Source organism: Centrocercus urophasianus, unplaced genomic scaffold (assembly GCF_019232065.1).
Source record: "Centrocercus urophasianus isolate 14NV4802_14NV808 unplaced genomic scaffold, USGS_Curo_1.0 seq_23, whole genome shotgun sequence".
Lineage (NCBI taxonomy): Eukaryota > Metazoa > Chordata > Aves > Galliformes > Phasianidae > Centrocercus > Centrocercus urophasianus.
The window spans coordinates 14,824,566-14,850,414 of NW_024884789.1; the positions used below are offsets into that span (position 1 = coordinate 14,824,566).

The 25,849-nt window shown below is 42.8% G+C and overlaps 1 protein-coding gene across 1 annotated transcript; it reads right to left on the reverse strand.

Moving 5' to 3' along the window:
- Positions 1-1,694: 1,694 nt before the first annotated feature.
- On the reverse strand, positions 1,695-25,048 carry ANXA2 (annexin A2). Its single transcript, XM_042823929.1, has 13 exons — positions 24,996-25,048; positions 20,862-20,921; positions 17,095-17,194; positions 13,692-13,786; positions 11,009-11,122; positions 7,936-8,026; positions 6,538-6,617; positions 6,172-6,231; positions 5,474-5,567; positions 4,757-4,852; positions 3,713-3,771; positions 2,923-3,045; positions 1,695-2,052 (listed from the first exon to the last, which is right to left on the reverse strand). The coding sequence occupies exons 2-13, from the start codon at positions 20,907-20,909 to the stop codon at positions 1,993-1,995; spliced, it is 1,020 nt and encodes a 339-aa protein (XP_042679863.1). The 5' UTR covers positions 20,910-20,921; positions 24,996-25,048; the 3' UTR covers positions 1,695-1,992.
- Between the last annotated feature and the right edge of the window lie 801 nt (positions 25,049-25,849).

Here is a 25,849-nt window from a genome sequence, read left to right on the forward strand (position 1 = left end):
ATCACAGCACCAACAGGAGCTTGGAGATTTCTCCCTGTCTGGTACAGCAGAAAGCCAATAGAACAAATCAATCACTCAATGCCACCAGCAAAAACAACAACAGCAACAAAAACCAAAACCAAAAACCAAAAACAAACAAAAAAAAAAACCAACAAAAAAAAACCCAACAGTGTTACATGAAGGAAACAGAAAGCTTCCACATCTCCCAGGAGGCTAATTTGGTTTCTAGTCCACGTTTGGCTAAAATAGTCCTGGCCTTTGAGATCACACAGGTTTATTTAGCACTGCTTTGCTCCCAGAGAAAGACTGCCTGCAATTCTGAATGTCATGTAGCAGTGAGGCAGTGCATGCTAGCCATCAAATTCTAGCTCTATTCCACTGCCTGGAAAAATGCCTACCCTCTGATCTCTTTTACAAGGCCACATTCAAGCAAGCAAAGTTTATAGAGATGACTTAGCTAATTAAATTCAAAGAGTGATTTGCTATCTCAGCACGAGTTTTTAGATGCACAATTCTAGCCAGAGAGACATTTTGTAAACAGGTGCGAACGACTCTGCTCCATCAGGCATTAAATTGGAGCTGCTCCTGAAAAATTCTATCATTATGCATTTAAGTTACCAATATTTTATCAGCTATGGCATTTTATACCAAATATTTCTCGTGGTCTATGGACAACGCCTTTGCAGCAAGACCTCTCAGCCCCTAACACCGACCTGAAGCAGGAGCTGTGCGCTTCTGCTCTCAGAAGGGCTCGTCTGAAAGTCTCACCGACTCTGTAGGAGCGATCTGCCTTTGGCACAGGGCTACAGACCAGCAAACATCCGAGAGCAGTGGGCGCTGGCTGTTAGTTTTGCACTCCCAAATGCAGAAAGCTGAGGAAGGAGGACGTGATTTACTCCGTCCCGCTCCTAGTGGCACAGCTGCAGCACTCACCGTCGGAGAGAAAGTTTTGCTCTTCGCACTTCGCGTCTGTCATACCGCAGAAAGAAACAATGTTGCCACAGGACGAGCAAAGTGCGTTATGTCGGGCGCGAGTCGCTGCAGACGCGATCACAGCGTGCAATACCGGTCTCCACCGCAGGACTAACAGGGCGCTCAGCTTACCTGCAATCCGTAACGCCTCCCGGCTGCTTCGCACCGCCACGCTCCCTAACCCGCGCAAAGCCCAGCCGCGCTCCCGCCCAGAGGCGGACCAGAACTTTCTGGAACGCTCCCGCCCAGCGCGAGGCGCCGTCCCAGCTATTGCCGCGCGGGGAACGCGGTCCCATGGCGGGAAGAAAAAGGGCGGGAAGCTGCATCCTGAGAGGGGTGAGCAGCACCCGTTGCTGCAGTGCCGGGCGGCTCCGGAACGGTTCTTTCCTTCAGTCGTGTGACCGACGGCTCGCTGTAAGCATTTAAATGGAATTTCAATGCCTTCAGCCCTTGTTTTACAGACACAACACATGGGTGAGGCTTGAGTTTTGCTGTTGCACTTGAGTAAAAGGAAAAAAAAAAAAAAAAACCCAAAACACCCCCCCCACAAAAAGGTGTTTTTCACTTAAAAAAAAAAAAAAAGTATAATTAAACAGGAAAGGCTTTGGGGTACAAAGACAAGAAAATGAATTACGGACAAGGGAAAAAAGCCAATGGTTGACACAAGCCAAGTGTGCATCAGTTGATCACCAATTTTCCAGATTAAAGGTCCGACAAATACATCTGTTTTATTTATGTTTTATTAGAAACATTACACAAAGAGGCATTCTCCACTAGCACGTTTAACCTTTATCTCTGGGGAATGTTAGTTTCTCTGGCTTTAGGCTGTTAGGAACTCTGGCAGAGCCAAGCAGAGCTGCTGCTGAGACATGCAGGCAGCGCTGGGGAGCTGCGTCAATGGTGAAGCAGGGATAGAGGCAGGGCAGGGTTCGCATGGCGGCTCGATTTTGTCACGGGTTACAGTAAAAGGAAGAGCAGAACAGGCATGTCTCTGCGTTTCTGTTTCCCACATCACAGCTTTCAGTCCTCTCCACCACACAGGTTCAGCAGCGCCCTCTGGTAATCACCTTTTGTGTCTTGCTATAAAGGGGAAAAAACGCAAAACACGTATTAGGAAACAGCTACAAAACATGAGGGTATACACACTATATTCTAGACCTGTGGGGATGAACTGATCTTCACAACTGAAGCCTTGCTAGCCTGGAGGAAACTATCTAGACCAAGTTTTACTTGTTTGTGAATTGAGATTATCGTTCTTACAACATATATGCAAGGCCCTAGGGAGATCTAATGCAAAAAAGAAAAGCAAGATAAAGGAAAGCTGGAGGACTTGATTCTGTTCCTTCTCACTGATCACCACAAAAAATTTTACAGTACATTCACTATTTTGAAAATTTACCCATAATTTCAAACTGTCATCTTACTTCAGAAAAAGATTTGGGCTTCAGGTTTTGATGCAATTACATCCATGCAGATGTAAAGGTGGGCAGAAGACCAGGTTTAAACAGATGCATGGCCTCTTCTAATATATTTCCAATTAAATAAAACCTAACACTTAATATTTCCCAATATCACAAAAAATCACTCTCAAAAGTCTGCTCCTTAGGCACTGGAATGAAAGAAGTGACAATTTAGAAGATCTATGTTAATTCAGCAAACCCAGAGTGATTCTTTCCTTTTGGGCTGGGGATAGAGACAGGTGAATGGAATTTTTGTTTGTAACACATCAACCGAAAGGTAAAACTTGCCTATGGCAGTCAAATGGCTGCCAGGAATTATACTGGTGGTAGACTACAAAGCTAAACATTTTTTCAATTGTGCATGGTAACAACCTACTGTTCTCACTGCAGCCTCTGAAACACCGCACATGAATTTTAATGGAGAATTAATGCAAAGAAAAGGACTTGGATGATCCATACAATTAATATATACAGAATGCTGAAAATTTACCTGGATGAAGTAATAGAGGGATTTTCCGTATTTCCTCTTGAATTCACTCTTAATTTTCAGCATGTCAACCTCGCAGCGGGAGACCATAATCCTAATCAGGACCTTGTCACGGGTTCCCTTGCCCTATGAGCACAGTGACATTTAGAACTTTTAATAGATAAAACACGTAAAAGGATGCTGTAACTGATGTGGAGGACATACAGCAAAATTACTGACAACTGGGTAGCATCAGTAAAAGGTACAGTGAACTTGAACTTGATCCAGGAACTTGATCATGAACATCCCTCTCTCATTAGCAGTGTTCAACTAACTTCTAGATACCAATTTAGCTACTTAGACTGCAAGCCACAGTTCTGGCTCTCCAGGAGGTCGTCCTCATCTTCTTCATGTTATTGCCTAATGCCTGTCATCATGTATTTCTCTTTCATACCTTTTCTCAATAAAATGTTTTGAGGCAAACTTAGTTATTTATTTTTCCATTTCAGTAAACAGATTTGCTGCTATCAACTTGTGTTTACCTACAAAAGATGCATCTAACTTTGGTAGTTTTGATAAACTGATATAATGAAGATAATTATTATATGACTCTTCCCTGTATTTCCATATACCAGATGCATATTAATAGATAGCCTATGAGTTAAGCTACTAAAGAATGCTTGTGAACAATACGAAGTCATCACTGTGTATCCACATGGCAGTTACACATCATATGAACGAAACCACCTAAGGAATAAAAATTTGATGAAACAATGGTTAGAAGATAATGAGTAGAATGAGCAGTCTTTCTTACCTTCATGGAATCATAGAGTCTGTCTGCAAAGTATAGCTGCTTGTTCTGAATGCACTGAACTAAAGAGAGAGATATGATAAATGGGTAAACATCCTGCCCACGTGAGAATAGAACACAAGATCTTTTTCAAAGGCATTGTAAGCTGTCAAAATAAGGTATTCACCAAAAGTTTCCCCAACAGGGGCAAAGAGGAATTGTTTTTACCTGAATTGTTATTTATAAATTGGTTGGCTACGCTTATGATTGAAGCACGAATGCTTGCAGTTGGAGAAATATTTCCCTCTATTGCTAGTATAATTTCAGAAGGCTAACCTTCCTCCACACAATTCACTCTTAACTCTATCTTTCACTTTCATGAACAACCTGTTTTTCTGGAAACGTTCATTGTATGCTAATAGGTGAGAAGTGTCCCTTTCAAGGTTGAGCTGTCTTGATTCTACACTAGCCTTAGACAGCTTGTTTCCCCCTTAGTCTGAAATGGATTCTCCTCTTAAAGAACGTCCTGTGAAACCTGGCAACTTCCTCCGTATTCTCGTCTCATCCACAACAGCATTCACCCTCACCTTATTTCACCTTATTTATCCCCCTCATTTACCCCTATTTCAGAGAATTCAGAGCAAAATTAGCTTTTTTCTTAGCCTCTAGTATCCTCCACAGCCTGTCTTTCCTCACGCACATACTGCTTACTTTCCAGCCTATCCATGTTGAATAATTGATGTGCACAGCTAGAGTTCCAACCTTTTTATGTGGGGGAAACAAGCATTAAACTTCTGTATTGGACAAAATTGAAACTAACAACAGATCACAGAACATGTGCATTTTCCTTTTCATTTGGAAAGCAAGATCTACATTTTGCAGAGGGACAAAGTATGTTACCTCTCAATGCCTGTAACGTCCTGAAATATACACAGATCCAATAATACCAGCCCTTCCAGTTTCTTTCTCCTCCAGCAATACAGAGGAAGCCGGGCCTATTTTCATCACAAGTGCAAGAGCACTGAAAAGACGTTATTTAAACATAGTGTTTATTTTATGGTAACTCACCAAGATTAATGAAGGCATTCTCCAGATCTCCCTTAACTTCCTTCTTGATGCTCTCCAACATATCATATGGGCTGTAGCTCTTGTACCTTTCAAACACTGTTACAAGAAAGAAAGCAGATCAAATCAAAACCAAACCAGGAATGGTTAAAAGTAACCACACAAAAAATGCAGAGAGAGAAATGTGCTGACATGGTTAAAAAAGCCTGTCCAAGTCCTTCTGGGAACTGTCTCTTCAGTACAGCCCAAGATACCCAGCTGATGGTACAGTTTTTTGTTTTTCTTGAGCACCTCCATTAGCTCACAACTCCATTATCTCACAACATACCATGATAGTTGTGTCACGAGTATTTTTTAAAGCAACAGTGATTTGCTTCCTGAAATGAAAAATCTTCGATTGGTTTTCCCCTGTTCAGATTTGAAAACATGATATAGCTAATTTAACCAGGATGGAATGAAAAGGTCTCATGCAGTCCTGTTTTCTAGGTTTCTGACATTTTTGTTCTCACTGTACATGGCACACCATTAAACAATGGTTGCACATGTGTAAAAATAAAGAGATCTGTACACAAATACTTAAAAGATTGTAACAACTTGTGTGTGAATAAGATCTGATTGCTTTTCACGCTTACTTGAAAGCCACGTGGAACAAAATAGTTAGTGCTTTGACTATTATTTTCTTACAGGAGAAAAAATGTAAATCTGTCTTTCAAATTGTACCTTTCTGCAGATGTGGAACACTTCTTTCAGTCATAATATTGATCCACTTGGGAACATCAGTTCCCTTTCTCTTGACACCAGCATCATAGAGCTCCTGGGTAAAGAATGAAAATCACGAGTTACACAGAAAGCCATTTCAAACACAGAGCATTTCCTTACTGGAAAAACAGCACTACAGGAGCTGTGCCAGTGGGAGACACCCAAAAGGACAGATTTGGGCAGATCACTAAGGACAGGATCTATGGATCTACCCTGTAACTAAGACTAATTACTTTTCTATTTACCTCTCTGGTTTTGCTCCAAATTTAGCTTTGTTTACCTCAGCAGAACTGCTCTTAGTAAGGTACAGATATAATCAACAGCATTACCAGCAACTAAGTTCAAAGATACCTCTTCCTTAACCTTTTGTAACTGCTTGATTGCCATCAGTCTTCACAAGGCACGTGTTTCCTTTTGCTAAAAGACCTACAGGAAATACCAGAGTGTCTCTGTATAGATCCTAGGGGTAAGTGTCCCATGAAAACTGGTATCAGGACTGCAAACAGCAGATACCTTGATATCACTCACACGTTGCTATGCGAGAGAGATCTGAAATACATCTGTTTTCATAAACTCTTCATTTTCACAGCATCTGCACCCTGAATATCCCCCCAGGTTTAATCAACTTAAGACATTTAATGGCCATTACTAGGACTTACCCTAGCATCTTGGTCAATCAGCTCATAATCAATCACAGAAGTATCTTCACACCTTTTGCCCTTCAAATGAGAATAACAAGATTAAGAAGAACTTTAATAGATTTCAATCAGTTTATTATATTTCCTTCACTAATCAGTAATTAGTCACTATTTGCTACATGAGCCTGTTTCATCTCCATGTGAAGATGCTGTAAACAGTGTCGCTGTCAAAATACATTGCCCTTCAGTTTTTATTTCATTTTTTGTAAAGTGAAAATACAAGAAAATTTTAAGGTGAGTTAGAAATCCTATTATTTTACTGGCAACCAGCAGAGAACTCCCAATGGGCAGGCATTTGGAGAAGTGGAGGGATATGAAGAGATCTACCTTGGCCAGGGCAACCATTAGCTTGCGGAAGTCACCAGATGTGTCTGATATAATGTCCTTCTCCAGTTCTGTTTTGTACACTAGAAAACAAAAATTATTTTGCATTTAAGAGCATCCCACAAACCCCTGCTTACAAGCACAAGAGTTAATCACTGCATTTTATGACATCAGCAAACAGCAACCATATAAAGGTCATATATACAGGGGAAGGAAAACAAACACATGCTTGCATACAAAAGAAAGAACGTTGCTATCAGCTAGTCACTGGAGATACCAGGCAATCAAAGCCTGCCTGCCAAACGTGGAACAATAAAATATTGAAACTGAGCATATTGAAAAGAAGGGAATATTGCTTTAAGCTGAACCAGTGGCCACTTGTTTGCCAACCACTGCATTTAGACCTTCACTATTCATGGATTTACAACTAGACAATTGCAACTGCAAGTTTAATGCAAAAAGACAGAAACCGCTATTATGAAACAAAGGAATCCTGCATAAGATTCCAGTACGTGTCTCAACATCTTTGTTTTTCAAATGACCACATGCTACATTGCTACAAAATCTCTTTCTGTCTCCTGTTCAACAGCAATCTAAACTGCAGCAGCAACATTCTCCTTACTGATACACGTTTTTATTCAGCATGCATCATTAAGACCACATTGATTTTGCTCGTCCTTTCTGACTCAGCCAGTACCTTAGCAGAACTGCTGGACAACATCACGCATTAACAGCCAGCAGTTTTCTCCATTTCAGTCTATCTCTGGTGAGCTCAGTTCTGAAGCTCAGGGAAACAAACAGGCACTGACAGCTGCACTACTGATTATGATGAACATGACCAGAGTAGTCAATATCAAAATATAATGAATATTAAAAGAGGGGAATATTTTTGAGGGTGGATCTTACATCGCTCTCAATTCCAGTTATAATCAACTAAGAATTATACCTGAAATCAGATCAAATGCTTTGGAACAGTTACAAAAGAGAATATATACTTTGGTGAAGTTTTACCTCATGTCTTTAATGGCAGGTCCCCAAATAAACTTATAAACATGCTTCACTGGTTTCACCTACTTATTACATAACTGAACCTACAGCCCATGAGTCCGTCATCACTCGTTCTGTCCCTACACACAGGACATCTGTAGCTTACGAAAGAATATTCGGATGCAACTTATCAGGTGAGCAGTATGTCATCTCCAATTTGTTTGCTACCAAGCAACAGGTTAAACTATATAAACACATTAATATCCAAGATGCCAGTACAACATTTCTTATGCTCCAGCATAAAAGGAACAGAGCAGATGTGTAAGAATCTCAGTCAAACCAACCCTAAAGGGAACTTAGCCAAGCAACTTCACGTACAAACAAACTGCATTAAAACTTTCAAAATAAACTTACTTTCCCTATAGACTCTATTAATTTCATAAAGCTCCTGATTTGTCCGTGAGCAAATGATTTCGATAAGTGTGTCCTCATCAGTCCCCAGGCCCTGGAACATATGCACAGGTGAGTTAGATGCCAGAAATGCACAGACATGCTTGAACAGCCTCAAAATATTTTACTGACGTTTCATTATCTTTTCTCCTTTCTCCAACTCCAACAGTTTCACAACCATTCAGGGACACTTTTGGTAGCTGTAGAGATGCTTTTTAAAGTGTCAGAAAAACACCAGATTTTTAGCAGCCAAATATTATTCTAACAGTTTTGACAGTCTAACTGATGGTACCTCTGTGTAACATGTTTCTTACAAGTGTCTCCCATAATACTCAGCAACCTCACCACCACCATAAATGAGAGAGGTCCACTAACTGCAGCCCACGTTCATTCTTAGCATGCAAATGGACAGCAACAAATATGTTCTTTCCTGCTTTTCTGCCCCACCTGCCTTCACAGGCTTCCTCTACTACAAATGCAAGTCTGACCACGACGTGTTCATTTGTCTCAGCTTTGTTTCTAAGTCAACAAAGATTTAAGCATGTCTGGATTTCCAGCTAATAAATACAAGCACATAATCATTTAGGTTGGAAAAGGTCCATAAGACCAAGTCCCTTCTTCACTTGGCCACACTGTGTACTTCTCAATGCATAAATACAGATGTAACTATTACCATTAGAGATATTAAGAAATAAAAAGGTATTTGGGATGATAACCTACCCATATAAATATATACACATATATATACACATAAATGAAATCTATATGTATATATTAAATAAGCAGGATGGGTTGAGATGACATTTCGAAGCAGTTTTTGCTTTGGAACCAAGGTCCATCTTATAGTAATAAAATTTCTGTTTACCTTTCTGCAGGACTAAAATCAACTTAGTGAAGTCAGAGTACTTTGAACTAAGCAGCAATACTACCATCTGATAAACAATATAGGTATTAGCACTAAAAGAAAATAACAAACTACATCAAATGCATCAGCATCTAAGTTAAACCTTAGAGGAATTTCAGTACTCCAGAATAACGATTTGATCAATGTGCTCTAAACTTACTCAGTTATTTTATATAAAAACATATTTAAATAAAATATGGGTATCTTGCTAACAGCATCACTATCATCTTGTTACTGGAGTGAGACAGGAGCCTCTGAAAGATCACTTAAAATAGAAGATTTGCTTGGATATGTTGGTGATTCTTCCCTATCCAGTGACCACTGAGTGCATCTGAGTTGCTAGTCAGTAAAGCCATCTGGCAGACAGATACTTCAGTTTTTTGAAAAGAACCTGTTCTTTGAATGGACTGAGTTTGTTTTTGTTCTGCCTACCAGTGAACCGTGTTCATGCTAATCCCAATGCCTTTGTCTTTCAGCATCAAGAGCAGGCAGAAAAAGACTCTGATGCCTACTGTTAAGAGTTTGTTAAGCTTCTGTTTAACGAAGTGGTTGGTATCTGGCAAAAACACGCAATGTTTGCACAGAACTGAAAGAGAAATGTGCAGGGTAACATCCTGGGAAATTTTCTCATGTTTCATGTTTGGAAAGCTGAGGTAATTGTGAGAAAAACTGCCTTCTTGGATACAGTTAGAGGACTAAAGCGGAATAATTTTATAGAAATGGATCACAGCTGAGAGAATCAGGAAAGCTTTCTATAGAGCACTTCTAATAAATATCTAGGGGAGAAATAAAGGCTAATGAAACTGACGATTTTCTATGTGTTTTCAAAGCATTTTGTAAGCATATGTTCCAGAAAAATAATTAACTCTTCAGTGATGGCCTGTCTTTACCCAACTTTGGTTTTCATGTCATAGCTGTAATTTAAGAACAGTATCAAGATAAACTTAAGCTCAGACTGAGAGCTTGGGAGATGAGAATATCTGATGAACCAAGAGAATATAATACCCATGGCTACAATAAGGTAATAGCTCAGGATACAGGCTGTAAATGCAGCAGATACACTGTGTAAGTACATGGCCATCCTAGACATATGAAATGTAAAATAATTGCAAATAGAAAAAAAAAGAAAAAAAAAATCAGATTTGCAGCTAATTATGGATAGTGCATATTGACACCAGGAGAGGGCAGCACCTGATTGCTGAGGAATGGATTTGGCCTCCAATTACAGGATTACCATCTCAGTACTGGCATTTTATTTTTTCTACTCATTTTTCATTGATTGGACGAATGAGTCCATCCGCTCTTTGTCTTGTCACAAGTGCCAGCAGATGTACTTCAATGCTTGTTTTTAGTTTTGATTGATTGATCAGTCAATCAATAATCAACCTAATAAAGAAGCTGAAATGTAAGGGCTGATTATAAATACAAACTCCCAAACATACACGTGCTTAGAAAAGTAGAAGCACTGGCATAAGCACGGCTCCAAGTCTTCTTTCAGCAGAGCAGCTGTTTCTAAACTAGCCATTTATTCCACGCCTGCCTGTGATCGTAGGGGTCTGAACTCAGCAAGTTCAGTCACTGCTGTGCAGTTTCTCCAAGATTGCTTTGATATCTCATTATCACATTCTCCTCCTCCTCGTATTCTTTGCAGAGGCAGATCTGGTACAGGATGTTCTGTCCAAATCAGCAAAATGACCCAGTAAGCGGGAACTGCTTTTTCAGTCTACAAATGCCAAGGATTTAAGAGTTGCAGCAAACAGTTTCTTTCTTAGGCCATTTTGTACTACAAACCTGTATGTTATTTTTAAGGGCAGTACTGAGAGCAGCAACCAGCCATAGCAGCCGATCAATTATTCCTGACTGTACTTCTTCCCTAAAAAGAGGATTTAATTACCATTTCAAAAATCACACGGTTCCAGAATCTATTTTATTTCACACTCGGATGTTGTGTGCTGTGCAGATGGATATGTGAACTGTGCTACAAAAACAAACAAACAAACAAAACACTAACAGTGGACATACTTGAAAACTGTGGCCTTGGATACAAAGGCCAGATTCATTCTTAACATAGTGACACCAGAATAACATTTAAAGTCACACCAGAAAAACATTTGAATTTCAAAGCTCATTTACCTTCATGGCAGCTTTCAGTTCAGAGGCATCATACTGTGATGGTGTCTTCAGCAAGCCCAAGATCACTGCCTCTAAATGACCTGACAGAGCAGACTTAAGTGCTGCAGAAAGTTCCTGTAAAATAAAGGAGGCAAGATGGAAGAAAAGAATTAAAGCTCACTTCTGATCTCCTGAAAATTTAGCCTGTAGCACTTTAAGTCTCCAAGTCTGCACAGTGTTTCTTACACAACTGACAAGGAAGAGGAACACAAAGAGCTTTTGTTTTGTGAAAGTCTAAGAAAGAAGCCTGGCAAATGGAGATTTTCTCATCCTTTGAAAATAAGAAATTCACCGGCGGCTGGCAGAGTGCTGGGAGCACGATGCAGAGACATCCAAGTGACTCTGAACGGCTCAGCTCCAGTCTTGGAGCACTGACACTTCATTAGATCTAATAAGCGCCGATGGATCTCAGCCTGACTCCCTGCAGTCAGTGCTTCTCCATCAGATGTTCATATTTTCCTGTAGCACCATATTATTTGTGTTTTTCCTATTATTGCAGCCCCACATTAGCTGAGAAGTTGGAAAACTGCACAGTTTTTCCATTGTAAAGGTCCAGTTCCTAAACGGCTGGCTGAAGGACAACAAAAATCCCTGAAAGCAGAAAAATTCAAGAACTTCAAGAATACAACCAGGATTGTGTTATCCTGAGTCTACTGTGAACTGTCAGTTCTGTAGGAAGCAACAGGCATGTTTGCTTCATAGAATGCATGCAAATCTGCAGCAAATGAAGTCAGTGGCATTTCATCTTTTATGAGTTCATATGTAGTTTGAATAAAGCTAGCACCAGCTTCATTATAGTGCAGTTCCAAAGTTCAAATCCCTGGAATCAAGTTCAGGGTCCACACAGGCCAATACCATTCCTAAGTTTAATACTGTCCCATAAGTTAGGAGATGCTGCTTTTCATGTGAACAATTGGTGAGGTTGGGGACAGCAGCTAACTGCAAGAGAAAGTGACCTCAGCTAAACTGCAGATACGTTTATACCAGTGAGATAAACAGCCAGGGCATTTAACTTGCTTCCAAAGCCACCAACTCCATCCAGAACATTAATGTATGCTAACACTCTGTGTGCTTACTATGCTGACTGACCGAGACAGTGAGCTCTGGACATCTATCTGCTTTAGTCCAAGAGATATTCTAGTATACTAATCCAAATTTGGATCCAAAGTTCCACGCGCACAAAGTTTTGGTGAGACACAAATGCAGACTCCCCAGTAGTCAGTGATAGTTCCATTGATGTTGGTAATAGGGAAGGACTTCACAAATCAAAACGTTCCTCAAGATTATCAGTAGTTCCCATTAAACCTAGCTCAACTCACAGGAATGTAAAGAGATGTAAATCTGTGGCTTTTTATTATAATGAACTATTTCAACAATACACAAAACAAGCAGCTATTTTGAGCAAAATGAGCAGCCTAGTACAACACACTGCCAAAGAAATCCATGAGATACTTGCCCTGAAACATACATATTAGTTCAAGATATGTCTTTTTGTGTTTCATTTCCTCCTCTCTTATCATGCGATTGCTTATTTCACCGAGTGATTTCTAATGCACATTTCCATTCTTTCTGTACTTGCTTATCCTTTGGCACTTGTTATACTTGATAAATTCAGTTTGCTCTTGGGTTGCAGCGCAGAAAAAAAGGTAAAGGAAGAGATAACACTTAGATGAAAGAAGCTGTATATTTTCTTGATTGTGCATTTCTGTGGTCATGCAAAACATTTAACGGAGCTTTGAGTGACACACTTCATTACTAACGTCCAGCCTACATGGGAAATTCCCCCAGTGCTCACAAGAGAGTGGCGGTCAGAGTGCAGACAGGCAAACACATGCATATGTCCAACTGTACGTGCTCCTGCATGTATGTGCCTGTATCAGCCATGCATAAAGCTGGTGAATTTCCAAACGTTAACTCTAGATTTACATTTGGATGTGCATTCTGGGCTGCTATTGGTGGACTACCGTTTGGGGTCTGGCAAACCTGGAAGAGATACATTCATCTTAACCCAATTCTACACAAATTTCTTCTTCTATGTGGGCGTAAAACTTAAATTATAGTAAGACTCTCAACTTCAAAAGTCAAGAGAACATCTCTTGCCTTCCAGACAAAAAGACTTATTATGCAGACTGCTGCAAACATTTTAGAGATCTCTTTCCATCAACAGATGAGTGCATGTATTTCTGACAAGTTCAGCTCAGTGTATCGCTTTGTTTCATGCCTATGGAACTTCAGCACAACTGACTGCAATCCTTTCTCATTTAAACTACCCATGTGAACAGAATGTTTTCCTTACGCAAAGTTGCCACACAATAAATAAATAAATAAATGAATAAATAAATAAAAATATACTTCCAAGCCTCTCCACTTCTGCCTTCAAATGGAGACATTCCCTGAGATTGGCTTTTCACTGACGTGCCTGGTGGCTAGCTGGCTCATTTGTCACCCATCGTGACCTCTGCAACTGCTAGGAAATCTTCAACAGATTCAGACAAAGTAAATGCATCTTTGCTTCCAGTGAAACAGTAAGCCCAATAATATGATCTCACTTGTTCACAGTTAATTGTGAGATGTACAAGGCCTGAAAATCTAACTACCCACAAGAAAAATATTAAATAATTGTTATTTCTGCGTATTTTGCTACCTTTTTGGTTCTCCTCTGATAGGCAAAGGCAATATCCTGCCTCTGTTCATTGCTGCGGTTTGTCAGGATGTTGATGATGGTAACTTCATCCACACCTACAAAGACATAAGATAAAGAATGAAAGCAGATCTCTTCTCTTTGGATTACCGTGTTCTCTGACACTCAAAACACAGCATACGTGCAGTCTGGAGCAGAGCTCAACTGCCCTGGTATTATTAGTTGGTATGTGTAACATCCTGGCCTTGAAAGCAGCCCAAATTTTCAATGCAATGAAGATCTTTACGTGCACAGGCATCAACAAAGTCTCATCCATGACCTGCTTCACTGCTTCTGTTTCCTGCTTCACTTGTTCTCAGTCAACACTCTGCAAAGAAACTTGCTCAAGAACAGACGCTTTAAAACTGACACAAATGCAAACTCATTAAAGCCTTTCATCTGGGTGTTTTTAGTTAAGGCTTCTTAATAAAGCAGTTACGTTTTCTAATTCACCTCAAGTCACTTAACTAACACTCCAAATATAAAAATGAGAAAATAAAACAGTGCACTAAGTTCACGCAGAATGTAACAGGAATGTTTGTTGTGGGTTGCTTTTTTTGGGGTTTTTTTTTGTTTTGTTTTTTTGGGGTTTTTTTTTTTTGGATACTGGAAGGAACTGGTTTTTTTTGTCCTTATTTTTACACAGCAAATTGCATGCCAGCCTTTGAAGAAAATAGGTGGTTCTAACATGGATGTCCTACCAAGCCCAGAGTTTTGACTTGGGTCTCTGTATTTACTACAACAAACACAACAAATAGCTTCTTTTACATTTGTATAAATGAATATTTTTAATAGAAACCAGACGGTAAGGAATGGATCAACAGCAACTGGCAGGTCTCAGATCCCCTCCAGAACCCATCTACACTTATATTCCTTAGTACCAGAAGCAACCACAGCAGATATAGGAGGCATTTCTTTCAGAGCAGCCCTCCTACTTTATTATGTTGACTCATGACGTGAGAGGTGGTGTTGGTGGTATGGCAGTGGGGGCTGAACCTTCCCACCAATATGCCATTTTGCTGCCATGCAACAGAGGCTGACAGAATGGTGTCTGACATGGAAGTGCAGATGAAGCAAAGGTGTGGAACTGAAATCCTCCGTGTAGGGAAAAAATAGCACCTGATGGCATTCACTGACACTTGTTGAATGTGTACAGAGACCCAGCAGTGGATGTGAGCACAGTGAGGCAGTGGGTGGTGTGTTTCAGCAGTGGTACTGAGACACGAGAGACAAGCCACACTTCAGGTGGCCATACAGATATTTACAAGTGCAGCATGCGGGCTCTTGCTCATTGCTGGCAAAAATGCACAACTAATAGTGGTGACAAAGCTGAAAAAGAGTGTTCTGTAGTTGAGTTTGTTATATCAAATAGTGTTGTTGTGCCCTTTGTTCCAATTTCCATGGAAATAAATAGGAGGCATTACTTTCAGAGTGACCTGCATACAACAAGCCTTTTAGCCACTAGTTACAGAATATGGAACAAGGAGTCAAGTCCAAAATATTCAGACTTATTTCTCCCTCTTGCCCACATTTTTCATGATGAAATGCTATACTCCATGACCTTAGCTGCTATTGAGGCAGGCCTACATCTGTGCTCTTACTCACAGAAGCTCAGCCCGAAACGACAAAGCTCTGGAAATCATCATAATTCTCAGTTAGAAATTCTGGTTTGAAAACATGCTGACTGTACATTTCAGCCATAATCTACAGCTAGTGTGTTTTAAAGTGTTTTTCTTTTGTAAAAGAAAGCAAACTCTCCCAGTCCAGGAACAGCCATGCACACACACAGCTTTTCAGCCCTTGAGAGAGCTACAGCACAGAGCAATCTCTTAGGCGTTTTAATGAGTTTTAAATTTAAACCATACTTTGCATTCAAAACTACCACATGACATTTTCAATTCTTATGACAATTGTGATAGATTAGCAACCCACAAATGACTACATTCAAGTTTCTAATTCAAATGCTTTGAGGATGGAAACATGAGCTAATGCATTGCTCTGGCATTTCATGGAAAATGAGTGCTTGCCCTGCACACTTGGGAATCATGCTGCATGGACAGGATGCTGACTCACATCTGCTGAGGCGGGGTGAAGCAGTTGGGCTGCTCAAACATTTTTCTTTGCTGTTCACTAAAATCTCTGGAAGTTTCAGGGTGGATTTCATCAGTGCATTTCTATCAATGAGTAACAAGAATGGACATTGTTGCTCACTTTAAAAAACATTGAATCTTGACAAAAGTCCACATATTCACAAAGCATTTTCTGTCAAACACAATAAGTTTTACTCCTCTCTTATAAGAGGACTTTTTAAAACAGACCGTAAAATGATTAAAAGCCACTACTCAGCCTACTTCAATGAGTATGCAAGAGATGTTTCCAGTTAAATAAAAGAAATCCTGCGAGAGGAAGCCTCACGCTTGTTAGGGAGGGGCAATTTCACATTCTGTAGCAAGTCAGACATGTGCTTTGTTGGCACTGACTTGGCATTTCTTCCTGATGAGAAACTGTTTGGCTTTTAAATTTCTCCGTCTGCTGAAATGTAGGCAACAGACTTGGCAGGTCCAGCTGGGCCCAGCCGTTACTTCTCTGGCCTGGAGAAAGTCTGGAAAGCCTGGCACATCCTTTCTGCAGGATGAGGATCAAGAGTCACTGCCCTAGGAGCACCAACAAGGTTCCACTGCTTGGGAGCTGCAGTTGATATTCCCTGTGCTCCTGCTTTCCATGGGACTGCATCCCATCCGCTCCATCCTGGTCTCCCACCAATCAGTGCAAATGGTGGATGCTGGCACAGACAAGGAGATGCCAGCCTACCTGGTTCTGTGAAGTGGGGAACTCCCACATTGCCCTGCTCCTGGAATACTACCATCTCATTTCAGAAACTGGATTCTGTTTCTAGGACTTTGACCTCTACAAGAACACAAGATGTACTTCAAACCACCCCCTGTTCAGCTGCTTGGGAAGCTGTAAGGAAGGAGAAATGTCCAATCCAATAATCCCTTAGAAATCAGTTGTTCAGAGCTTGGTCTCAAAGCACTGCCACAGAAGCTGCCACTTCATTTCCAGAGGCAAAAAAAAAAGTATTGGAATTGGAAGTAGTGATAAATCAAGAGTAAAAAAGTGGGCAGTTTAGCAACAGTCTGAACAACTTTTGGGCACAAACTTTTAAAACATATTCTAAAGCACGGATTTAAGCAGTTCAATCTAGCTCTGTCAAGCTTATGTGAGGTCTGAGAAATCCTAAATCTCCTAAAACAGGTGGCCAGATTAAGGATATTAACACGGCGGTTGCGAGACACCGTACTTTTTATTTGCATGCCAGTGTTCTAACTTTAAAAACAGGGTCAAAACCACAGCCCATGTTCCTCACCTTTGGTCTTGATGGCTGTTTCCAGGGCTGCAGCATCCCGGTCAGCATCAAAGTTTGAGTAAGCCTTAACTGTGGCATATGCACTTGGAGGGAGAGAATGCTAAGGGAAAAATAAATAAATAAATAAAGTAAAGGAAGAAGAAGTCCCAGAGTTAAATTATGTAAATGCAATCTGCTCTTGCTGCAGTTGATATATGCAGCTGACTGTTATTTACTCAAATTCTTAAATGCAAGAATTACTGTTGGGTATCCATGAAGACAGAATTCTGCTAGCAAACTCTGCTCTCTCTGCTCTCCAGAGGTGTACTGTCCCTAAGTCCATTCAGAGACATGCTTATTTTAAAAAAGAATACGTACAAACCGATGCCATACAGCAACAATCTGACACATTCAAAAATTATTCACTAATCTTTATTTTCCCAGATTTGGTGCTTTCAGGCTAGAGTAGAAGGAAATTGATACGCAAAAGCTAATTCAACAAAAGTTTAAACATCTGTTGCATTAAGTCTGAAATATTTAAGATTTGAAGCCAGCTTTTTACTTCACATTTCAGGCCACAGTTACACAAAGTAAAGATTGAATAAAAAAAAGACGGGGGAGACAGAAGATGAAAATTAACAAGGCAGAACAAGTTTCATGCTTTGTCTCACAGATTTTAAACGCAAGACCAAATCTTTTTGAGATTACTATACTTCTATAAAGCACAAGCTACTTACCATCTCCTTCTCAAAGTCCATGCCTCAGATGACTTGGTTTAACCATCATGAGGCTAACAAAACTGAATGACATTTCAAATTACCACCGCTGAGAACATGAGGACATTTAGGTACCAAGCAAACAGCTGGAATGCTCTAGAAGTTACCAGATTGTATCAGCTGTTCCTCATTACTTTTCCTGAGGATTATAGCTTCTAACAGGAGATCAGTAGAACAGAAGTTGAAATCAACTTGCTTTGCTGCAAGTATCAATATTAGCTGACATCACCTTCCACGGGCAGGTTAACCTAAACCTCAGACGTTCCTATAAGCAGCTGAGAAACACAGTGAGTCCAATTTAGACACTTAAAACTGCAGCAGAGATACATGGTGACTAACATCTGAAATTGCCATAGCTATTTCCCTCGTGAAGGAATGACTAAGCTTTTTGGTAAAGATCCCTGGAAACATTTGTTTCAGTCCCTAAAAGCAACAGAAACAGGGTTCATAAACAGTACTAAGTTATCCTAGTACATCTGGAGGACCTTTTTACACCCAAATGATTAAAAAGAGGACAAGTTTTAACTAAGAAATCTAAGAGGTGGGGTTTTTTGTTTGTTTGTACATTTGATGCTGTCCTGTAGAGGTCACACCACCTGGAACAGATCCCTCCGGCAGCAGCCACTGCACCTTCTTGTCTCAGAGAAATCTGGGTGCCTGAAAGATTCCAAGGCCCATCAGTACACACAACCACGTGGCACTTCTGTTTAACCACTGCTGGATAACCTGATATATGCCACCCGGTGAGCTCAGCAGAGTTGGATGTCTTTATTCCACTTGTTCTGAGTCGTTTGGACAAAGGCTGGACTGCGAGACCATATCACACATGGAAAAAACACATAGCAGCTTATCTGCTATTTGAGAGCCATCTGGAGGCCAGTCAGAGCCACCGTGTGTCCCTCCACATGTATGTAACCAGGTAGATTCAGACCCCCTGGCAGCGGTCAAAAGGCCCAGCAAGTGCCATGTCCATATGCACAGGTAAGGCAGAAACCTTCTGCTGGCTGCTCCACCAGCAAATGGACCATCTCTAAATTCAGCATCCGTAAAGATGTGTGACTCTCCAAAGTGGTGTTTATTGACTCTTGTGTATGTCAGTGGAATAGGGAAAAGTCTTATCAGGATTATTATTCTTCCTATGAAAAACAGCCACTCCAGACACTGTGGTCTGCCACTGTACGATTTCAAGGGAGTTTTTCCAACTGACTTTGCATTTGGTTCAGTACAAACATTTCCAGGATGTGGCAGTGAAAGTTGTGTAAGCACACCAGCAGTTTGGGCAAGATTAGAGCAGAGAAAGATTATTCTCTCCACACACATTTATTGTGTTTCAGAGGTCCTACAGCTGGTTCACTTGCCCCAAGATTGAGGAACTGAACCATATTGGGAAGAAAGGAACATCAGGGGACACGTATCACTAACAGGGAAGCTTATAAGGTTTAATTTCTTCTTTAAAAACAAACAAAAAAAAAACAAGAACTTTTCAAGACATTTACATCTCAAGAGCTCTTTGCCTTCAAACAAACCATCAGTTACATTTGAAAATTGAGTTCCTTCCATCATCAGGCAAGTAGCCTATAAAGTCATGACTAAAAACAGAGGCTTCCAATTTCCAGTGCAAAGAGAGAGCACATGATGAGACTCTCTGGGAGATTTTTGCCTCCTAATCTCTCCAGTCTCTGCTGCAGACAGAAGCAGAAATGGCACACGCTGCTTAACTTCAGCTCAACCCCTTCCTTCCCGTATAGGAAAGAGAAGACAGCCCAAGCCAGATGGTAAAACCAGTTTTTTGGTCCTAAACAGATCAGTTGCTAGGCCAATGATGCTGAATGTACAAATCCCTTAACATGCAATACAGGGTTCAGCTGTGACCATCCTATACCATCAAGGTTAAAAAACTGTTAAGAGAAAAATAGTGGCTGAATGTTTGTGTTTAACATTAGTTAATAAGCTGCATCATTGCTTAGGGGAACTGGGCAGAACATTTATATGGACTAGCTACTCAGCTCTGGCTTCTAACTGAGGCCCTCCAAAACAAACCCCCCCCCCGGTATCTCTTAGACTCTATGGTAAAATCTGATGAAAATGCTGATCCAGCAGTACTCAAGTTTGACTTCTGCCATTATTGATTTGTACCACAGAAGAAACAGATCTACTGCTAATATTCGACTGCTAAAATATTATTCTAAAAGAAACTCCCCATTTAAATGGAAATTGACAAGAAATCTGAAGTTAACTGCTTTTGCTGTACAAAATCAGCTTTGCTACTTACCCACAGTGCAGTACTCAGTTCTTTTCAACAGCACCTTCTCAGAGATCAAATACAACTTATTTCACAAGTAACTCATTTCACAAGTAGCAAAAACAGCAAAAAAGTTTGCCTGTACCATGTTCAGGTCTGCATTTGCTGGTTATAAAAATCACAATTACAGTAAGCTTGCAAGCAGCCAATGAAATGATGCATAGATGAGATTCACTTCCTCTTCAGTATCAACTGCAGAACCACAGAGTGATGACACAATATCTTCACACTGCAATGGCAACCTTCCCATCAATGTTGCAATACAAGAAATCAAAGTGTGGCTGTCCTGTATTTCGATGAAACTACCCAGTAAGTGTAGATGTGGTGGAAAATACCCAACCAACACCAGGATTTTGAAAGCTTTGCAACAACAAAAAATGAATGACCAAACTAGGCAGCCAGTTTGCTCTCTGGTCTCCTTCATACGGCCTCTAGCACATGAATATTGCTCATGCTGCTGGTCAGCTGGGTGAGTTGTCATTAGATCTCGTCACCTCACACAACTTCCCTGTGGTTTACAGCAGCTTTATGGCTGAAAGCAGACCATTGCTAACTAAGTTTTTAGTCAAGATAAGATTAAGCAGAAGAAATGTGTGGAATGCTGTAAATTGTACAGCTCAGCACAACTGCTGGAAGAAAATCCTGTAAAGCAAGAAAATATATGGCATTTAAGTCAAGCAAACTTTTCTGGTTTGAATAATAATACTTACATCTCCTTCCAGGCTGAGCTTGCTTAAAATTTCATGGACAGTAGACATCTTGACAGAACGCTGGAGGAGAGAAACAAGCAGACATAAACATATTTACAGACATAAACATACTTACAGTTACAGTCCAGGCTATACAGCCCTGAAATACTGCACCACTGAAACCAATACAATCCAATCTGCTAATTGCAAGCAAAACTGCTGATTTAAGGGTTTCCAAGCCACAGTGCCATTAATAATGCAAGTGAGAGGCTTTTGTCCTGACTGGGACAAGTCTGCAAACACCCATTGGCAACACGATCATTAGACAACAGGTAACAGACTCTGACAGCTAGAGTAACGCCTTGCAACATAAAACAAGATCACTTGTCCACCTCCCTAAACCACATGGTATCTTGCTAAGACATGCAAAGAAAATCAGGGGAAAAAAAATAACCCTGAAACAAATTATTCACACTGCAAGAATAAACATCAATTTGATAACTGTGCTTTACTACACCATACTTTTTTTCAGCTCTGCTTTCTGGTCAGTTCACCAGTGCTGTAGATCTGTTTTGCTGAAATGGACTCTCTTTCCCAAAGATTAGAAGCCAAAGGCAATGTGTAAGTGACTTACTGTAGACCCAAAACTCAGCTCACAAATTCTTCCACTGACAGGAGAGAGATTGCCCATCATATTTCCAGCTAGTCAACCAGGTTGGCAACTACAGCAAACGTTACCAGGTCTTTCAAAACCAGAGCTTGCTCTTCAAGAACTCAGCCATCTGTACAGACAGCATTATCAAACAGGGAAGAGAGCTGGCTGGATAGGAGACAGGACAGACATCTCAAGATCAGAGACGTTTAACTAACTGAAAACTGGGCCTGGAATAAGAATGGTATCATTCTCGGCCACACGGAGCGCTCTTCCCTTCATTTCCATGCACATCAGTCTCCCCACTCCATGTCGGTACGGCGCTCTCCCAGCTCACTCCCAGCTGCTCTGCAGCCAGTCCCAGGTTCGCCCTTCCAAGGGCTGTTTGGGCTTTATGTTCTGTTCAATCACTCCGTGCTCTCCTTACACCAGGGCTTCCTCAGGCAAGCAGTGCTGCCACCCAGGCACACCTCCCAGACAAGCTAAACTGCCTTCCACTCATCAACAGGATCTGAACCCAAGAGCTCAGAGCACAGTAAGAGGTTGGAAATATTTTCAAAATAACAGAAACCTGGTAAAGACTCCAGAGCAAGACTTTTTCTTTGTTTAAACACCTTTAAATCCTTTTTTTTTCATTAAGTCTTCTACGAGGAAAAAGCAGAGAAACTCTGGATTTCAGAAATAAAGTGCAGTAACGTATTTTGATGGGGTTTCTTTTGTTTGGGTTTTTTTTTTTTAGCATAAACGCAGTAATTGCACATTTCCTTGCTTAAAATACAGCAAGAAAACCTGCTATCTTCTGTCATAACCTACGTGAGTAACAAACACCAAATCTATTTCAAGGGAAAGTAAGATCCCAAGGGAAGAAAATGAGAAATGCAAAGCACAGTAAACGTCAAGTTCCTTCAATAAAATAAATAACCCAATAAATTAAATAAATAAATCCTCTTTGGAGCAAAACTCCAGCACGGCCTTTTTCAGACAGGCAGCAGAAAGGGCAAGAAGCTGCTACCTGCTGTTGGCACAGTGACACTGGTTAGAGGTGGACAACACATTCCTGCACTGTGAAATCCTTCATGTCTATGTTAATAAAATGAAGTGCCTAACAATGAGAACTTTGTACTCTAACAGCTTTACAGCCAGTACCAGAGAGGAGCAATTCCGGTCCTTCAGCCTTCCTTGTTACAAAGAACTGGAAACCACCAGTGAAAACAAGCAAAGTGATTGCAGTGTAATCTTTCTCAAAGCTTTCTCAAGACTCCTATTTCTAAGTCAATTAGAAACCACATTGAATCGGGCTTGCTGGAACAAAGCACTTGAACAGCTTCCAAGAACAGAACGATCACACCCTCACGTAGGGCTGGAGCTGGGAGGTTTGTGCCATCAGCACACAACAATGCTATAGCAACCGCCGCTCCGCAGCAGCATGTTGGCAAAAGGAAACACGCATTTCTGCAAGAAACTGCAGAGCTTTACTCAGAACAAATGCACGTCTTGTCACACCCTGCTTTGTAACGCCGTCATATTTGAGAACCGATTCCGATGCCGTTTGGACAAGTTCTGGCTGGGTTTGAGCACGTAAACAGAAAATACGTGCACTAACTTGTTCTTCCTTACTTGGAAACGACCAACACCTCCCCTCCTAAGCGAACACTTCAATACCTTAAGGCAAGCTTCTGCAATTGGTTTTACTCCTAAATACAAACTATCAATTCTGAAGCACAACATTATTCTACTAAGGGAGATTACCTGCGTTGAGCCCCATCACCACTGCCAGCAACCTCTGACTTACAAAGCTGCTCTTACATTGTGGCTGGCCTACACACAGCACCTCATCCCCTCAGCTGTTTGGCGACAGAAGAGCATACATAGAAGCAGCTCTGTATCTTGATTCCCAGGCACAGCTCAGGTACACAAAGTTAGGGGAGAAAAGATAAAGCACAACACCCACCATGATTCATGCAGGAAAGCCATGCCAGGTATGCACAATCAATATTGCTCAATAAGCAGAGCTACCATTTTCAGAATTTAATCCACCCTTCAAGACAGAAGCTGGGCAAAGGGTGTTCCCAAATCATGAGCCAAAGAAACGGCATCCCCAGAATGAGAGAATGGAAACTAGAACTCAGAGCACATTTGTGTCAGGTCTCAAACCAGGGCGAAGTCTGGCAACAGGGGAGATGCAGCAGGGAGGAGCTGCAGTGCCTCAGTGTAAATGAATTAAGGACTCAAAACCATTCACTGCATACTGCTGACTGCTGGTACAAATGGGCCAGGTCCTCCCCCTGCAGGGCGTGCTGTAAGGTTTAGCAGGACATCCAAAGTCAGTCACCACTCAGAGAAAAACCAGCCTTAAAGGAAAAGATCCAGAAAACCATTCAACCTCACCGTTGCACACCTTCTTGAACTGCTCTCACCCTACTAGCAGCCCAGGAGATGTCCCAGCCCAAGAAGATACCATGCACGCACAAAAATAAGGGCCTTTAATTCACTGAATTCAAGTTATTAAATTTTCTACATTTAACGGGAAGAGCTTTCCTGCCAGTGGAAACCATTCCATGGTAATGCAAACCACACACACTGGGGCTGCTTAGCACAGGGAGCTGCTACAGAAGGAGCGCAGAGGGATCACCCAGCGGCACAGAGGACCTGAAAGATCCTTTAACTCTCCATTTGCACACCAGGGTCAATGTACCGCTATGCAGACACAGCATTTGAACACCAATATCAGAACAGCTAAGGTAAAAGGAACTAAGCCCACTATGAGTAAGCACGCCACCCTGAGAGCGTTTCGCTTTTCCTGCGGCTGAAATAAAAGTCTCCGTCCCTCTGCCCTCCGGCTCAGGCAGGAGGAATCGCGCCAGGCCTGACTCAGGCGGGCAGCAGCCCCCAGAAGAACCTCCGCCGCGGCCCAGAGCGCCACGCCCGAGCCGGGCGCTGCCGTCGTGGGCGGGGGGATCCCGGGGGCAGCCCGAGGAGCCCGGCCCCGCCCCGTGCAAGGGCTGCGGGGCGCCGGCAGCGTCCGGGGCAGGCAAGGGCGGCTGCCCGGGGCCGAGCGCATCCCGCCGCCGTCGCCGCAGCCTCGCACGAACGCCGCTGCCTTTAAACGGCAGGCGAAGCTTCGGGGCGGAAAGCGAATTTACGGCCCCACCGCTACTTCTGCCGAACCGTTACGTGCTTTCGCAGGAAGGCTTTTGGGGAAGCCCGACGACGTACGGGAGGTTCCCTTCCCGGGCGCTGCCGCACCCCCAGCCGCGGCGCGGGGCGCACGGAGCTCCCGGCTCAGCCCCGCCGACCCCGCGCGAAGCCGCCCACGGGACAACGGCGGGCGAGCGAGCGAAGGCGGAGGAAGAGGAGCGGGGCGACCGCACCCAACCACCGCCCCGCTCCGCTCCGCTGCCGGGCAGCACCCGCTCCGCTCCCCCCGCGGCAGCCGCCGTACCCCGGCTCCCTCCCTCCTGCCCGGCCCCGTTCCGTGCCGCGCTGGCAGCCCCGGGGCTCACCTGGCCGGGGTGGGCGAGGCGGCTCTGGCGGCGGCTCCGGAGGCGGCTGGGGCCGGTGGCCGCGCGGGAGGGGTTTTGTAGGGTCGGGCGGGAGCTCCCCGCCCCGGAGCCCCCACCCGCGGCGCTGACTCACCCGGCCGCGCCCTCCGAGAGAGCAGGAAGGGGCGACGGACGGGGTGGGAGAGGGCAGCGGAGGGGCGGTCGCTCCGCGCCTGGCGGAGCCGCAGCCACCGGGGCAGCGCTAAAAGAGCCGCCCGGAGCGGCGCCCCGGGGCGGGACGCGGGGCTCAGAGATTCTCCGGAGATCCTCCGCCTCCCCCGCGTGGGGTTCCCCGGAGCGGCCCGGCTGCGGTGGGTCGGGCCGGCAGGTGGGGCGGCGCCGCTCCTTAGCACGCAGCAGACGAGCCGCGGCCCTCGGAGGTCCGACACGTCAGCCGCAGCGGCCCTTTGCCATGCACCGCGCTGCCAGCGAGGCGCAGCCCTTAGGGTGGCTCCCGTCCGGCCAGGCCCGCGCTCCCTGCGGCGTGCAGGCGTGCAAGCCCCGTTCGGAGCAACGCTATTGAAGGAGCGGCCCTCAGAGCTCGGTGTGCGAAGTCCGAAGTATAGGAAGTCTGGGTGCCACAAGCAGTGCGTACGAGAAGCCCGAGATAGACAACCTCTGCCCCCACGCTCCAGGGTGCACGCTCGGTTAACCCTAACAGTGTAAACCACGTGTAGAAGGGTGGCAAAAAAAGGAAAGAAACGGGAAAAAGAAACCCAGACTCACACTACTCTAACGAGGGAAAAACAAATTGTCAAGGCGCAGATGTGACACCAGTCAGAAAAAACAAGATATAGTTAAAAAGAAAAAACACA